The sequence below is a fragment of the Necator americanus genome, chromosome V (genome assembly GCF_031761385.1).
Source record: "Necator americanus strain Aroian chromosome V, whole genome shotgun sequence".
Lineage (NCBI taxonomy): Eukaryota > Metazoa > Nematoda > Chromadorea > Rhabditida > Ancylostomatidae > Necator > Necator americanus.
In genome coordinates this window covers 4983192-4999623 of record NC_087375.1, presented here as the reverse complement: position 1 = coordinate 4999623, position 16432 = coordinate 4983192, and the positions used below count along the sequence as shown (strand labels likewise).

Below are 16432 nucleotides of genomic sequence, written 5' to 3'. Positions count from 1 at the left end.
GGATCTCCTCTACTCGTCACCACAGCGTGCCACCACTGTCATCACCATACCCGTTTGTGCATGTGACATCATCCTCCTCATTGTTGCATCCTTCGTTCTGTCAGAAGGTGTCGTCGAGGGAATCGACGATCATTGTTCAGAGAATATTTTCTTTTGTTGATTGGGTTAAACTCATGTTGTGATCGTTGCTCCTTCTTAGAATATCCCATGTTTTGTTATCGGTCACATATTGTGTGACTATCTCTGTTCTTTAAGGTATGCGTTCTTTTCGCTCCATGTCTCGAGGGTGTGCACTTCTACATATTTCCCCGTAACCTCGTTCTTTTCTGCTAAATTATCCGCGTGTTTGGTTCATGCAATGGGTCAAAAAAATAAACATTCTATCATTCATGTTTTCTCTCGCTACATTACTCAAAAGGTTCGGTACCAGAATGCTTTGCGCGCATCGTGATGTAATATCGATGAATTGGAGGGCACTCCGGTTCTCACTGTGGCAACCGTCATAAGTGGCGCTTATCTTTGGGGGCGTTACGCGTGCAGCAGTTGTTACATTTCCCATCGACCGTGTTCGGCCACCAACTTGCATTTGTAAACCTCAATGGTGGGTTGCAGGTTATAAAGCCGGTCAAAGTTATTGTGATTAGTAGTTGTGACGGTCCATGTTTGTAACAAGCTGATTTCTTTTCTGCTTCTGTGATCGTGTTCATATTTGTATCCTGAAGATGTCGATATTGGTAGAAGTTGAGTGTAATTGAATGGCGACGATGTTTACGTATGTAGAGAAGAAGCCAGTACAACTACAAAAATAAAAAGACATGCGATGTTAGGACTTAGCGTTGAATGTAATTCTGTGTAATGGGATCATATTTCTTGTATTTCTTTCTTTCTCTGACCAAGATTTCACTATTCAGAAATTTTGCAGACGTGTCCTCTCGCATGAATAGTTGGTTTGTTTTTCTTGGAACGCGTACAGTAATATTTTAATAAGAAACGAAAGATGTAGGTATGGTTGGGTCAAAGCGATTTAAAGGGTGCTGGGAGCTTTTCTTTTTCTTTTCTTTTCTTTTTTGGGAGCGTAGCCTCGTTAGCAACTTAACCAAGCCTAGATCGTTTTCACCCAATTATGGTAGTTTTCAAATAATAGAAGAACTTCGATAAAAGATTTTAAAGGATGATACCATGAAGCTATGTGATAGAAATAAAAGAGTGTGAAAAGGCTAGTATACTTTTTAAATCCTTCTGTTTGTTAATTGCGCGTTAATTGCTTTAGTATGCACGTTGCAGTATTGCGCGTACGAATCATGTTTGTGAACGAAAAAGTTTTTCTTTTCTTTTTTTTTCTTCTCAAGATTGATTTCTCAGATTTTGACGGATGATACGTGGAAACATTTTATTTATAGACGAACTTTTATTAAATATGTGCGTTTATGTTACAATACAGTTGAACATCACTCCCCATCCAACAAAACATCTTGGATTTCAGAAGATGTTTTTTTCTACGACGTTCTACCTCCAAGAAAATTAAATTTATCAAAACTCTCCTTTTACAGTCCTCTGAGGAGAAGATGGCTCTTGACACTTCAACAATTGTTGTTACTGGTGGTATTCTGTTGATTTCAACAATAGTTGCGGTCTTTTTCTTCAAAAACAAGACCTGTGTGCTCTCAAGATGGTGCAAGGTACGTTGCTTATTCTTCTGTACTGTCCATAGACTGAAAAAAATAATGTTTGCAGTTATTTCAGAATCCAGTGACTTTGGTCGATGATGAAACTAAATATGCTTTGCCGCTAGCAGAGAAAATAGAAGTCAGTCACGACACGCGGAAGTTCCGCTTCCGTCTTCCTTCAGAGAACCATGTTTTAGGCCTCCCTGTCGGTCAACATGTTCATCTGAGCGCAAAGGTATTTGTGGAGTTTTGAAGGCATAATGAGAGGAACCTCACAAGAGGTTCAACCGTGTTACATCGTGACAAAACAGTAGTCCAATAGGCAAGTGTGATCAGAAATTGTTCTTGTATTGACCAAAATGAATGAGTTTCTCTGTTCTTCGGTAGTTGTGATTTATAAGAAAATAAAATTGTCTTGTCCTAGATCGATGAAAAGCTTGTCGTTCGTCCCTATACGCCGGTTTCAAGCGACGACGATTTGGGCTATGTTGATCTTATGATAAAGGTTGGTTCCAGAGTTCGACATTGTTTTCTTTCCCGCCAGGATTCCCACCAGTACTTGCTCTGCATTGGTTCCCAAATTGGGTGGACATTCCATACCTTTCACCAATTACATTCATTTTTATTTCCAAATGTGTCCCAATCTGATTATTTATTTGGGTTTTTTTGAGGTTTGCCGAAATTTGTCCCATTTGGATAGTTTGCTGTATACCTGTAATCTCAGGGCGTCTGTAGCGCAGTATTAAGAATTTCTGCTGCGAGTGCTCGGTTCTTTGAGTGAGATGAAGAAATGTTGAATAATCTGTCCAAACTGGAGATATCTATTCATTTCAGCAAACCATTGGCAGTTAAGAAACTCCAATAAATAAAAAAAAATTCGGGCACTTTCTCACATATACTAGCTCTTCAAATAGAAATGAATGTTATGCAAAATTAAAGACGACATGATGCACAGTGCAGTTGCGTAAAATGCTGCGCTCTCAGCGGTGCAGTGGAGATGGTGGTTTGGGTCGATGTGGCAACGAACTTGAACGATGAGCCGTGCTAGCATGGATCCCTTCCTCGATCCTGGCCATTATGGTCCGTCGTGCCACTTCGAGCGCAGCCGCTTACGCAACTGCATCGTGCTTCATTTCTTTTTGACTCGGCAATACATACGTAATATAACATGTCACGTTGCTCCCATTTGCCATCAAACTGCATGGTTTATTGATTCCTGCCATCTTATTTATTTTTATTTTATCTGCCACTTTTCGAATTATAATTCGTAACTCATTTCAGGTTTACTTCCGGAATGTCAATCCCAAATTCCCCGATGGTGGAAAGATGAGTCAGCACCTCGAACAAATGAAAATTGGAGAAACCGTTTGTTACTTGTCACTTTCTGTGTTTCTTCTCGATGTATAATAGAAATGGGTATCTTTTAGATTGACTTTCGCGGACCATCAGGATTAATCGTTTACAAAGGTAATGGGAAATTCGCAGTGAGGCGAGACAAAAAATCATCACCGACTATGCGCACCTTTAATAAAATTTCGATGATCGCTGGTGGAACTGGAATCACCCCTATGTTACAGGTTTGTTCAAAGCTTTTCTCGCCTCGTGCTGTTCAAGAATACTGACACTTATATGTTTTTTTTTTCATTACTCCATCCTTTATATTTTTTTAGATTTTCTTATTTTTCTTCTTCCCTTATTCCTGTTTATCTCTTCACTGGAATAATCAAACTTTTGTGAACGAACTGTATAGCAGGGTTATGAAGCACGGTGCAGATACGTAAGAGGTTGCGGTGGAGCACACCGCTAGTAATCGACGTGGGACTATCGCGAAATGCAGCGATGGTTGGTGCTACCATGGGTCCCTCCTCGATCTCAGCTATTACGCTCCACAGCGCCGCTTCTAGCGCAGATGAAACGAAATAGACGAACCTGCTTTGAGTATAACTTAAGTGATAATACAGCCCAACATTCTTTAAAAGATTGTGAGAACGTAGTGCAATGCACGGTCTCCTGAATGAAGTATTGTATATAAATAAATAAATAAATAAATAAATGAATAAATAAATATATATATATATATAATTCATGCTGGTATGGTAGAACTAGGTTTCTTTTTTAAATTTTCTTACGTGCTGCCCTTTTCGAAACTGTTTGATAATTAATAAAGGTCGTTGAGCTTCCTGTTTTATTAATACCTTTCTTACTGGATTTTCTTCCAACTTTTGGGGATCCACTTTAAAAAAAAACTACTGCCGTTCGTGCTGATCAGTATTGCTTCTTTTTTGAAGATTATCGCAGCTGTACTAAAAAATGATGATGACAACACCCACATAAGTCTTCTTTTCGCCAATCAGTCCGAGGATGACATCCTGTGCAGGTGATCAATCTCTAATCTGAATTATTTACGATAATGATGATGTTCACATTCTCTTTTCTTTTGTTACAGAAAAGAACTAGACGAGTTAGCTTCGAAGCACAGTAACAGGTTCAAAGTATGGTATACAGTAGATCGGGCACCGGCCAACTGGACGTTCTCAAACGGATTCGTGAATGATCAAATGATCAAGGTTTGGAACCAATCAAGTCTTTTATACTTCGCTTAAAACTCCCAAGATACATGAAATTAGAGTAGAATTAAACTGTTGTTAATCAGGAACATCTGTCACCTCCCTCGGACGATGCTGCAGTATTTCTTTGTGGTCCTCCTCCAATGATTAACTTTGCCTGCATTCCGAATCTCGACAAACTCGGATATGATCCAAATAATACATATAAATTTTAGAAGTATTACGTGGTATTTCTAGTAGTTTGTCTACTCTATAGATGTTTCACTCATTTCAGGAAATTAATAGATGTAAATTAGGTATTTCAATATTATTTAATTAGGTAAGTATTTCGGTGAATACAATTGATATCAAGAAGTCCGGTGTTAGTTCGATGTTGATGATAATGTGTCGCTTGATTGTGCTCTGGTAGTACTATGGTCGAAAACCATGCCTTTTGATGTGATTGAATGAAATAAATTTTTTGTGTGAGTCCAAGAAAATTTGATTGCTATCTTCTTAGGTTTATCAAACTCCAACGTCACCGCGGAACAACTCACTCTATTTCAAGTGTATTCCTTCTAATACTCAAAAATAAAGTTGCAATCGTTATTCTTACATAATTTTTTGAAACCATGACAGACAGTACAGAATCTCCGCTATCCTGGAGAGAGGGGTGTGATGATAATGTACAACAAACGTATTTTCGTGCAATCTTTCCTTCTTTTCTCACCGTTGCTGTTTTTTTTTCTTTTGGGTTTTTGAAATTTTCAGTGTCGAAAAACAAAGGTTATGTTTCATCTTTGTGAATAACTGAAGAAAACGAATGCTTATTCAAAAGGAACTTTTTGCGCTCCACTTCAGTTATATCCGCTGATCCTCCGTTCATTTGTCACTCCTTAACAATGTACTCATATTTTTATTTGAAGTCACGTTCTGACATTGTTTCCTATTCGAGAAACGACTCACGATGAACGACTTTTCGCGATGTTTTGTTCCACTGCCGTTTCACGAAGAACTGTGAAAGTTTCCCGAGGCTTTATCTTCTTTTTTCAACAGAAATGCCTAGCATCCAACGTCTCCGTCTCGTCGGAGAACGTGGAAAACGAGTTTTCTGGGTGCCATTGCCTTCACCCTCCCTTTTCTTCCTATTCATATCTTCTGGTATGTACCTTCCTTTACCATTGGCAACATGTCTATGATAAATAAAAATAAATTGACTTGTACTTACTAAAACAAACTCCTCGGAAAGTCAGGCAGAAGAACTACATATTTATACGCTCGCAAATGATGTTATGTTAAACTTTTCAAAACACTGAAACAAATACTTCTCGGGGCAGTCCTTCACATTAGTGTCATTCTGAGATTTTAGTGAAACAAGCCGACGTAGCTAATATTCCACATATTTACATCCGTAGAGAAGTTTCCCGTACCGTTTTGCTGGCAAGAGTCTGGTAAAAGTCTGTAAAGTGAGTTTGTCTGTATTCATTGGAAAGCATTTGATTTGCCGCCTAGAAAACCACCGCTTGCGTTGTCGCTTCATTTCTGGGTTTTTATGACGGCTCTACTGTGATCTCCAATGGATCTAACTGAAGAAGAGGTGGACGAAGCGTATGGAGAAGAAATTCATGACGAAGTAAGACCACTTAGTCACTGCTAGAAATTTCTCAGGTCATTCAGTTCAAATTCTCTGAAAGAACACTCATATCTTATTTCTAGACTGAGCATTTATTATTTGCGGAGAGAAGTGGAGATTTCGCATCACATCAAGGTTTGTGCAAATCACCAATTATATTATGTTCTTGTATATGGATTGAAATGTGCTGACATCATGTCGGTTAGACTGCCCCTCTCCTCTGTCTATTTTCTGGATCGCAGATCTCACTTCTCTTATAAGCAATGATGTTTTCTTCCAAGCACCTTTGTTCAGTGCAAAACTGAGAAAGTGAGAGAACGAACTCAAACAAAGTGTTAATAATTGTGGGAGATTTTCCTGAAATATTTAGTTCTTTTCTTGATTTTGTTTAGAAAACGGGTAAATTGTCGTTGGAGGGGGGAGGCACTCAGTGGTGCCCTTATTTCTCGGAGTAAATAATCTAATCAATCCGGGCTTCAAGGGCTGAGTATTAGCCTTAGAGGATCTTTGACATGTAGATTTAAGTTACTAAGAGAAAGAAGTAAGTTAGAGGTTTGGGAAATAGGAGCGCGACTGAGTGCCCCCCTTCCCCCCAACGACATTTTCCCCTAGAAAGTATTCTTCTGGCAACTTCATTCAAACCAGATACTTCTGCCTTTAAGCCAAAGTTGATAAAAGTTTTTACACAGTCTAAGCTCAATTTTCGAATAACTCCGAAACAATGAGGAATTATTGGTTTCTTGTGGTTAACACTTCTTCAACCACAGGCCATTCAATCCGGAATTATATACGTACAATGAGTGCATTATAACAGTAGGATCATTTTCAATAAGGCTGTCGGTGATTTTCATCTATTAATTAGTGGTATTTCATTTTCTTTGGGCTGTTCTTGTTAAAACCGCTAAAAAAACGCATTCGTGCAATGAAGCAATGAGTGTCACGTCATTCAAGATATTTCTAGAGTCTCCCATTCGTTCTTTTCGTCACCTTTTAACGTTTGATCAACTTGTGCCTCTTCTATTTACTTCTTATTCCTGAAATCAGAATTCTTAAGTATTTATTAGAAATAAATGTGACTATTTAGCCTTCAAACAGTTCAAAAGCAAGAATCGCCAATATGGTAATGCTGTTTGTCCTGAGTGCAAGCAATCTTTTGTTAATTCTGCGAGGTTGGAGAGACATCTGGCTGTCCACCAAGTGGGTATTTGTTTTTTCTGTCTTTGTTTATTTCTGCATTCCTCTTTTTTTATTGAACATTTTATCCGAAAACTTCCTTTGCTTACGTACAGGTATTCGGCGCGTATCTATGCCCTCTCTGTGGAAAAACTTACAAATACGAGTACAATCTGTTCTTTCATTGGCGAAAAACGTGTCAATATTTGAACGAACTGCTCAAAGTTGAGCAAAGAAAGGTACGCCAACATGTAGCTTATTTTAATGTTTCTTTTTTCACGTCTCACGTCTTATTATAAGTGTTTTTTTTCTTCACGAATTCAGAACTTTGTTTAGAGTTAATCTATGAAGGAGATTTCTTTTTTTAATATTTGTTTCCGAGTTCTAGTTTCCTAGTTTAGCGATTATCTAAATGGCTCCTTGTTATGGGTGCACTTATTATATTATATTATTACACGCTTATTTCCCTATTTTCGTGACTACTGTCAAGAATTCTGTGACATTGTTTCAGAAACTCATTTATAGAGAACGGGGGTTAAGAAAACTTGAACCTCAGACATTCTAACGATTTCGCCTGTCCTGACGTTTGAGGAAATTCATCATCGAAAGTACGCTTCTGCATCGTTTCTTTTGCAAGTGAAGTTTTTCAAGCACTGTAATGGTTAATCTTTGTTGTTCTCTCGGAATTCCACCGCGGTGAGAGCAAATGAAAGTTTTGGGCTACCACATAACTTGACCTTAAATTAATGAAAAATTGACCAAATGTCCAACTGTTCTGCGCTGTTTTTTTTTCTCGTAAAAGCGGGTTTGTTTAAACAAACTTTTTTTGCTTCAGAATATGGATGTCCAATCACTGCGCCTTCTTGTTGAAGAAGTGGTGGTCAAACGGAAGGAGACGGAACCAGTCGACATTGGGATATCATCTAAGGCCCTTTTCCAAGGAGGTTCATCGGTTGATCTGGAGATGCCCATCGATCCTCAAAGTCTGTTCTTTTGCTTTTCGTGCTACTACATAAGCAGTTTTTGGCTTTTGATGGACAAAAACTATGGTTATTCATAGACGCATCCAATAGAAATAGTTGGCAGCAGATGGGGCGTGAAGAACGGGAAAATGAGGGGGGAATGAGTTAAAAAGAGCACTAACAGCATTGTAGTGATTTATTACCTGTCGAAAGGAGAGATTGAGTTAGCAGAAGAAAGATTAAGGAGTTTCCCTTTGGAATTAATTTGGTAATGAGAGAACACACATGAAAAAGACTGCAACTTTAGGTGTTTGTCTTGGATATAAGTAGTGTTGTTTTGGTCCTAATATGTAGTGCCATTCATCAAGCTACTTCGTACTTCAGCTCAGAAATGATGTTCGCACCTGTTCTGCTAGAACATATATGTTTATATGTTGGAATACACTACATTTACATTGTAGTCTTCTCTTTACTAGGTTTAGCGAGATTTTTTTATTCATATCTTCGCTGGCTTTTCGTAAAGCAACTATTTGCACTCTATGTAGTACGGAATATAATGATAGTTCTTTTGAGAGCAGCGAAGACACGTTAAATAGTCTATGTTTGTGTTGTTTGGTATATTTTTCTTCATTTAGGCCCACTTGCTCGGGCATGCATGATCTGCGGTATTCTGGTACACAGAAATCATCTCCCTCAGCACGAGGCTTTGCATGGTTCTACAACTGAAAGTGGATTGAAACTATTGGATATGCAGTCACCGAGTGGCGGCTATTACTGTGATTTATGCGGTGTAGCATTCAGGTGAAGTGGTTTCTGAAGTATCTCTTTTTTTGTCTTGAATAGCTTCAATTGCATAGTTATTAAGTAGGAAAGTGTTTTATTCCTCTATCATTGCAGTGAGGAATAGAATTAGGAGAGAAAATGAATGAAGTTTAGAATGAAAGTGAATTACATGTGAATAGTCGGAAAAGGATAAGAGAGGTGCTCTGTGCGGTTTGTTTGTCTTGAAAAAATTTCGGCTCCAGCGAGTGTCGAACCTTTCCTTCATGGACGGTAATAGTCGTTTTTGAGGGGTTTGTATCCTATCGCTAAGCCTTAGTTATTTTCATATATAGTTTCTCATTATTTGTGTTTCTATGTCAGTGTTCTCGGTACTGTCACTGAAAATGTTGGAAGTAATTTCCTCGTAAGTCGTAAGGTATTTTCAGTGTAGCTAGTTGAACGCTGCATAAGCTGGAAAAGCTCTTTTGTGCAATCCTGGTTCAAATGTTCTTGTCAGTGTTCATTTCCATATTATGCACTGAAACCTGCAGTTGTAGCTTCTTTGCCCGATATATTTCTGGATTTATTTCGTTTTTTTCTCTCACTAACTCTTTGCGACACAGAGAAATATTTATTTTATCAACCTCACGTTTCCTGTTTAGGCGAAAAGAAAATTTGTACAGTCATTGGAGATCCAGTTGCCCGGAAATAATGGTATGAGCGAATTCCGTCTTTTTTTAGTTCCCTTCCTGCTTATTCTATAGCTTACGTCATCTAGTAATTTTTCTAGGCGAATATTGAGCCAGGATCAGAGTTGTTTCTCAGTGATGTGGAATTGAAAACAATGGTTTTAAATTTACTGATGCGATTGAGGCGAATGTTTCGTCAATCACCACTTCGCCCTATTCGTACAAGTGAGAATTTCACAACAATTTTTAAATCTTTATTCTAATCTACTTTTTGTTGTAGACAGGGGAAGTTTGGCTGAGGATCATTCACTTCATTCTCCTTCGCTTGCGGAGGTTATTTTTTTACATACATTCGCTTATTATGTTCATTTGTATTTGATTGTTGCTTGCTTTTGATTCCTTTATTTTCAAGGAAGCTCGGAATTTCAACAGTAGGATCCCCACAGATATGAAAGAAAGAGGTTCATCGATCTTAAATGGAAGCGAGAACGTGAGATATTACAAAGACATTTCTTATTCGTACATTTTCACACTTTCTTGTATTGGACAGCTGTGAGCCAAACCATCTTCCTCACTTTTCGGGATTGTCTTTATTGTAAAAAAAGAAAAAAGAACTTCCGGCTTTCATGTGACTTTCAAAATTTATGAATTGCAAGTTCAGAGATGTTGTCCCTTGATCTTAATATTCTTCACATAGGGGAAATGTCGGTGATTTTTAGGGTTCTTTTCTGATAACTCGGCCTTAATAAATTATTTTCAAGACACTGGTATTCATGGATGACTACGTTAGTCCGGTAGATACAGTGGTTAATATTGACGGAGAACTTGTCAATGTAGTTTCGGCGGATCGGGGGAAATGGAATATCTCTGAAGATGGGAAGCCGCTAGAATGCCCTGATTGTTTCCGGTTTGTACTTATTCCTACCGCTGGCTTTTAACCGTTATCATTCTGGAAAACGTAAGTTTTTCAGGCAATTCGCTAACGCAGGTCGTCTGGAGCGTCATATTTCTGGATTTCATTCTCATTATGGTGCATTCAAGTGCTTGCTATGCGGACACAGGTTTCAATACAGAATAACTTGATTAAAGTTTTTGAAATCCTTTTCTAATATTAAACTTGTGCTAATGCTTTTTTAGATTCAAATATGACTACAATCTCTTGTTTCATTATCGTCATAGCTGTGCATATACGAAGTTGTTGGTGGGTGCTGACGTCCGGAAACTGGTAAATAAATTATAACTTGAAGATTTTTACCTATTTCTTATTTTTTTAATTAGACTCTCTCCAAGGATCTTGTCCCTTTTATTTGGAGACTACTTTTAGCTGGATGCCGCTTCCCTGAGAAAGCTTGTTGCTCAAATCAAACAAAGGGATCCAGAATTGCGACCGGGAGTAAGTTTTTCGAAAATTTACTCTTTTTTATGTCAAATTTTGTCAATTTATGTCAAAGCGTCGGTTTAATTATTGATCCCGTATATTGTAGATATATATTAGAGTTAAAACGACATGAAGCATGGTGTCGTGGGTGGAGCATAGTGGTTAAGATTCAAGGAGGATCCTTACTAGCACAATCCGTCTCTGCATTTGCGATTGTTCCTCGTCGATTGCAACCGCCATCTCCACCATGGCGCTTCAAGCGCAGCCACTTCCGCAACTGCACCGTGCTTTATGCTTTTTTGCTACAACTATATGCAGTGAAATCTACTCATACGCTCCGGGAATACATTCGTAGCGTACTGTAAGTAGATTACATTATCATTTGAAGCGGTAATTGAAGTAAGATAAAGAGAATAGACAGATCTCCTCTTGTTCAGTTTCCCCATTTATGATATCATGCGACCAAGAGTCGATCAGTTTCCTAATGTTGTCTACTTACCACCATCAGGACGTTCATCGACAATCTTGAGTATCCCGGCAGTGTTGCTATCTCCGAAGAAAGCGCTACGAAGCTTCAACATATTGTCAACCTCATAGTCGAATCCAGCTTCGGTCTACGAGTGGCGTCTGCTTCTTTACAAGTGTAAACAAATTTCTATCCCCTCGAGACCTCTAAACCGGAATCAAGGTGGCCGCACAACCGTTCGAACTCGTGCATGAGTTCTGTTCCTGTCCTCTGCATGGTGTAGAGCAACGGCTATGATGGTGATATATAAAAAAGATGTAGTGAGGCTTGTTTATCGTTGAACTCTCTAAGCAAGTGTTTGTAGTCGACACTCATCGCTCACGAAGTTGAACTGCATATTCAGTAATGCAACTAGTAAGAGTTTCTGCGGTGGTAAGAGGCTGCGACTGCACAGTAATTGGTTCAAAACCGTCTTTGGCGAACAAAGCTTTTTATCCTTCCGGGGTCGATAAACTGGTATCACATTTGTTAAGAAGGAAAAAAAAACTGACTTTATGCATCGGGCAGCTGCGGAATTGTAAGCATAGATGCGATATTCGGAGCCAGTGTTCTGACCCCTTCACTTTTGGACGGTTGGCGAAGGGACCCTTTCACTTTTGGACTGTTACTTAAGGGGTCCTCATCACTTGAGCAGCACCCCATGAGCTAGAACCCCTTCACCTGAGGAGGGTCCGGCTCCTCCTTATCGCACCTATGATTGTGAGTCTGCACAAATGTTCGCAAACCTCGAACGATTCTGAATTGAAGTCGTCGGGACATCCTTACTTGGATAAATTTATCAACGCCGTGCAGCTTATACTATATTTTTGTAAATTTACTACGCTAATCGAGCCAAAGTGGTGATGTAATAACTCAACATTGCATAGTTTTCAATAAATTGCTCGAATTTGATGACATTTAGTGGCTCAAAATGCTCTAATTGAGTGGATATTGTTACGCTAAGAAGATAATTAATATCTTTGTTAGAAAAGCACTTTGAGAGATACTTCCGGACGTGTTTCGAGAGGAGCTTCATATGCACTTTACTTGCTTATGATCTCGGAAGAAGAGTTTCCCATAAGCACGCTTGCTTTGCTTATGCATTTTCTAAAAACCAGGTTGTCCATCTTTAGAGCTCACGACTGGTCAATATTAAACGACGACCTTCTATAAAAGCTATACCGAGAAACATTCTACCGCTTGGAAAGAATTCTGAAAAAGCGAAGTCGAAGCGTGGATTAGAGGAAGGAAAGAAGTGCCCAGTCTGTGGTTGGTCGATTTTTACTCTTACCTGTAATCTTCTTCTTGGATTACATCTTACAATACTCGTTTTATAAATTTGCGTTCTAGATGTCGTCTTCTATGGTCAAAAATCTTTAGATAAACACATAGGAACCGTTCATTTGCTCTGCCCAAAATTTCTTGATAAAGCAATCACTAGGGAATCCACTTGTGAGTTCATTCTTTCATAAGTTTTCATCAAAGATACCATTTGCATGGAAAAGTAATATATCAGCTTCTTGCAAATTTTAGCACCTGTTTTGACGCACGATACGAGTGACGACGGGCCAACTATAACGCTGTCTTCTTCAGTCGAAAAAGATCCAACTCTTGATATGAGAAGGAAAAATGCAGCACAGCTAGATTCATATGAAGTGCGGAATTCCACAGAGGATGTGGATGCTCCTCCAGTTCTTGAGATGCAAACTCCTGGTGAAGTGGTAGGTCCATCCCGTTAGTGTTATCTATCTTAGGGAGTTCGGCCATTGAGCTGCACCTCAATAATATGTTGAATGGAATCATGACATGAGTACGCACCACATTGTGGTCACAGTCGTCCATTTATTGCCGTGTTAACCTCTTCTCAGCGACAGAAAAAGAAGCATGTACTATTTCTTTAATATGTGGTTCCTCAGGAAATGTAACTGAATAATAAGAGAGTAACATTGTTCGAAGAAAATGAATACAATCACGGTGAGACTTGTAACTTGGCTCTAAGCGAATCTCTGTCGTGGTCCATTTCGAAACGTGGGTTGATGCTTAATTACAACATTTTTGAGATTTCCGTGTCTTAAGGTACCAACTCCAACTCGCTGCATTGATGTAAATGGGGACGAGATCACGGATTTCGATGCGGATCAGCTGTCAGAGATGGACATCATGCTTTATTCCGGAGAACTTGCGCTTGGAGATCTTGTATTAACGACAAGCTGCGGTGTTCGTACTTGAGGTATTCAGTTCGGTTCGTCTGTTAAAAAGTTGGTGTTTAGGAGGAGGTCGAGTATCGTGTTGCTGTTGGTACTCGACATGGACGTCAAATAGTTCTAGAAAGGACTAACAAATCTCCTAAATCCGTAGCAGTGAAAGCTCAAGGTTATTTACTGCAATTACTTCTACATTATCTTTTAGATACTCCACTCAGTTTCATAGCGAATACCTCCGTTTCCTGTTGAATCAATTTTTCTTTAGAAGAAACGACGAGGAAAGAGAGTCATGATCGCCAACAAACAAATGAAATTCCATCTCGAAGGACAACTGTAAGTACAACAAATGTTAAGGATCTTGATTTTTATTTTATAAATTCCTCTATCATTTTAACACTTTCCGGGAGCGAAATATTAAGGTAATCATTTTTGGTAGTGGTCAAAAATCCTCTTCTCTGACATGCGTGGACTAGCTGAACGAAGGCAATAGTATATATAGATTATACTTTAAGAGGGACCTCATCAGGTTCTGGAACTGTTTCATTTTCAAGATTATAAGTTAGTATTTGCTGCCATCAGTTTTGGTCTCACTGCATTAATCCGTTAGGTGGTCTTGTTCTTCTGCTTTCTGGAAACTCAGATCCCATTACGAAAGCCATTTTGAAGAATCAAGACCATGAGCTGTAATCAGGACTGATTTGAGATTGAGGCGGGGTCAACTTTATAACCAACTGCACTGCTTTAATTAGATTTATTTTATAATATGTTGAAATACGTGTATAATACAGTAGTACTGTGCCCAAGAACATACATTATCACATGTGTTACTTTTGAAATTAAAAGTCCTCCCATGAAAAGGAATTTGTGAACTCGTTTTAAACTGTTAGAGAGAATTTAGTAGTCAAATATGAAATATGTTAGGTTCTTGAAAAAGGGAAATCTCTATTTTATATTTTTAGATAAAAGAAGACAAGAATATTGGAAACGAGCAAAACTTCTCATATCAAAATGACGATAATCGAGGAGAATATATTGACTTTATCGAAGAAGATGAGCTACGGGAATGCGTTAATGAGGAGAACAATGAAGTCGATTATCAGGACAGCCACCTTGTGGAGTATGAAATTGATGGTACGGTTGAAGAAGGAGAAAGACAATTGGTGCGAATTGTGGACAATAGAGGACAACAAATGCATCATTACTTGAACAACGGATACATGTCTTGTGGTGGTTTCGCTCAGTACGTAGAAGACGATAACGGGCAAAAGATAGTAGAGTTTGTAAAAGGAGACGATGGAGAGCAAGTCGTTCATTACTTCAACGCAAACAACATGACGGACGAAGAGGTTATAATGTATTTGAAATCACAGTTTTCTTCGATCTCGAATTTAAAAGATGAAGTCGGCTCATATCAAGCGAAAGGAAGCAGCAAAGATACTGGTGAGTTTTTATGAATATTTAATTCTTGGAATTTCTATATTTCATTTGAACAGCTTTTTTCACAGTTCCAAATGATGTTCCCCAAGCTTTCGCCATGAATACTAAAATACATTCACTTATGAAGTATTCTTTTCACTATATCTGTAGTCATCATTCGTTTCGTGTTTGAAATTTGGTCTTCATCACTTCATTCTGGTCGCTTCTGTTTTTTCGCCTTCCTTATTTTTTTTCCTTGTTTCATTGCTGCCTTTTTTTTCTTGTGGAAAATTTTTCTAGGAAAACGGATCCTTGTTTAGGCGATAGTTAATGTTCTTAGACTTGAATTCATATTATTTGCTCTTATCTCAGTCGACTGATCATTTTATGAAAGGAAAATCATTTACATTGTGGAGTTAAAAGATTTAAAATAAGAAATGATTTTCTAAGGTCGTTATCCTACATTGAATGGGAGCTCATCAGCTTCTAACAGCATGCCAGAAGACTTTATGCAGGAGGTGAGTTGATTTCCCATATTAATTTCCTTTTGGATGGCTCAAGAGGTCTATCTACCGTAACCAAAGGTCTACAGCACGTCAACACTCTTGATCCATAGTTATGGAGGTCACTCTTCTTGGAATACAGGCTATTTTCTTCGTCGGTGCTGTCTTAGGTTCCGATGAGGATAGCCATTCTGGACTCTTCAGACACCTTCTTTTAGACCCTTGAGAAGTTAGGCGAAGGCTGCATATGACAAAATTGGGATCTCTCTACGAAAATATGAGATTAGGGATGTGCATCACGAGGATGAGCGTGGTTACGCTCAACCCTGATTGTCCTGAAACCTTGTCAACTTAGCGCGTATGCCTGATCTCGCATAGGTGACACGTTGTTGGGTCAGTCAGGGGAATCCGGTGCGACATGCTGTCTCCCACGCCATTTTTTTTTAATTTCAAAAAAAAATAGGGGGAATTGAGCATGGTCGCCCTCATACTCGCGATCCACATTCCTAACCCATCATTCTGGTGAGAAATCATGACATCGTCAATTTCGTGCTGTTTCAACGCAGCCTGACTAATGATAAGAAACAGAACATCCTCAGATTGTCCCATCTTGTAGGCATAGCGATTACTTTTAAATTATTGCGATTAATATGAAATATTAATTAGATTATTGCACATTAAGTGCGACCGAACTCGTGATAATGATTACTTTCTTAACAATTTGAGAGGAATTCACCTGACACATTGATTTATTGATCATTTTAAAGTGATTGTTTTTCAATAACCCTTTTTTACCGCTAAACCTCGACAAGTGATGCTCTTTTCTCTGCATTGGCGTTGCTGAATAAAATTCTTGAAAGTAATATTTCTAGGAGTAGAATCATCCATGTATGTGCGTGTTCCTGGAATTGCAACGCCTGCGATTGATATGTTAAAGATAGGTATGTTTAACTATTTTTCTGATAACTGGTAGCACTGATCTCAAAGAGAATTC

The 16432-nt window shown here is 38.6% G+C and overlaps 2 protein-coding genes across 4 annotated transcripts; both read left to right on the top strand.

The window, feature by feature from the left end:
- Positions 1 to 358: 358 nt before the first annotated feature.
- Positions 359 to 4449, top strand: RB195_012940 (uncharacterized protein; the record flags this gene model as incomplete). 3 transcript variants are annotated; one of them, XM_064202546.1, is made up of 9 exons in its annotated part: positions 359 to 418; positions 1551 to 1679; positions 1735 to 1902; positions 2092 to 2172; positions 2949 to 3032; positions 3095 to 3244; positions 3956 to 4044; positions 4114 to 4234; positions 4321 to 4449. In XM_064202546.1, the coding sequence occupies 9 exons, from the start codon at positions 359 to 361 to the stop codon at positions 4447 to 4449; spliced, it is 1011 nt and encodes a 336-aa protein (XP_064058427.1). The 3 variants fall into 3 exon arrangements, with proteins under 3 accessions (XP_064058427.1, XP_064058428.1, XP_064058429.1); XM_064202548.1 differs by lacking the exon at positions 359 to 418 and adding an exon at positions 599 to 601 and having other exon boundaries at positions 1744 to 1902; XM_064202547.1 differs by lacking the exon at positions 359 to 418 and adding an exon at positions 599 to 601.
- Positions 4450 to 5789: 1340 nt separating this feature from the next.
- Positions 5790 to 16316, top strand: RB195_012939 (uncharacterized protein; the record flags this gene model as incomplete). Its single annotated transcript, XM_064202545.1, has 23 exons — positions 5790 to 5846; positions 5930 to 5981; positions 6931 to 7043; positions 7136 to 7258; positions 7855 to 8002; positions 8617 to 8782; positions 9406 to 9457; positions 9534 to 9657; positions 9713 to 9765; positions 9845 to 9922; positions 10194 to 10339; positions 10404 to 10493; positions 10570 to 10657; positions 10757 to 10825; positions 12449 to 12584; positions 12666 to 12767; positions 12849 to 13036; positions 13392 to 13532; positions 13586 to 13688; positions 13785 to 13852; positions 14479 to 14959; positions 15386 to 15453; positions 16311 to 16316. 23 exons carry the CDS (start codon positions 5790 to 5792, stop codon positions 16314 to 16316), a joined length of 2652 nt encoding a protein of 883 aa, XP_064058426.1.
- Positions 16317 to 16432: the final 116 nt, after the last annotated feature.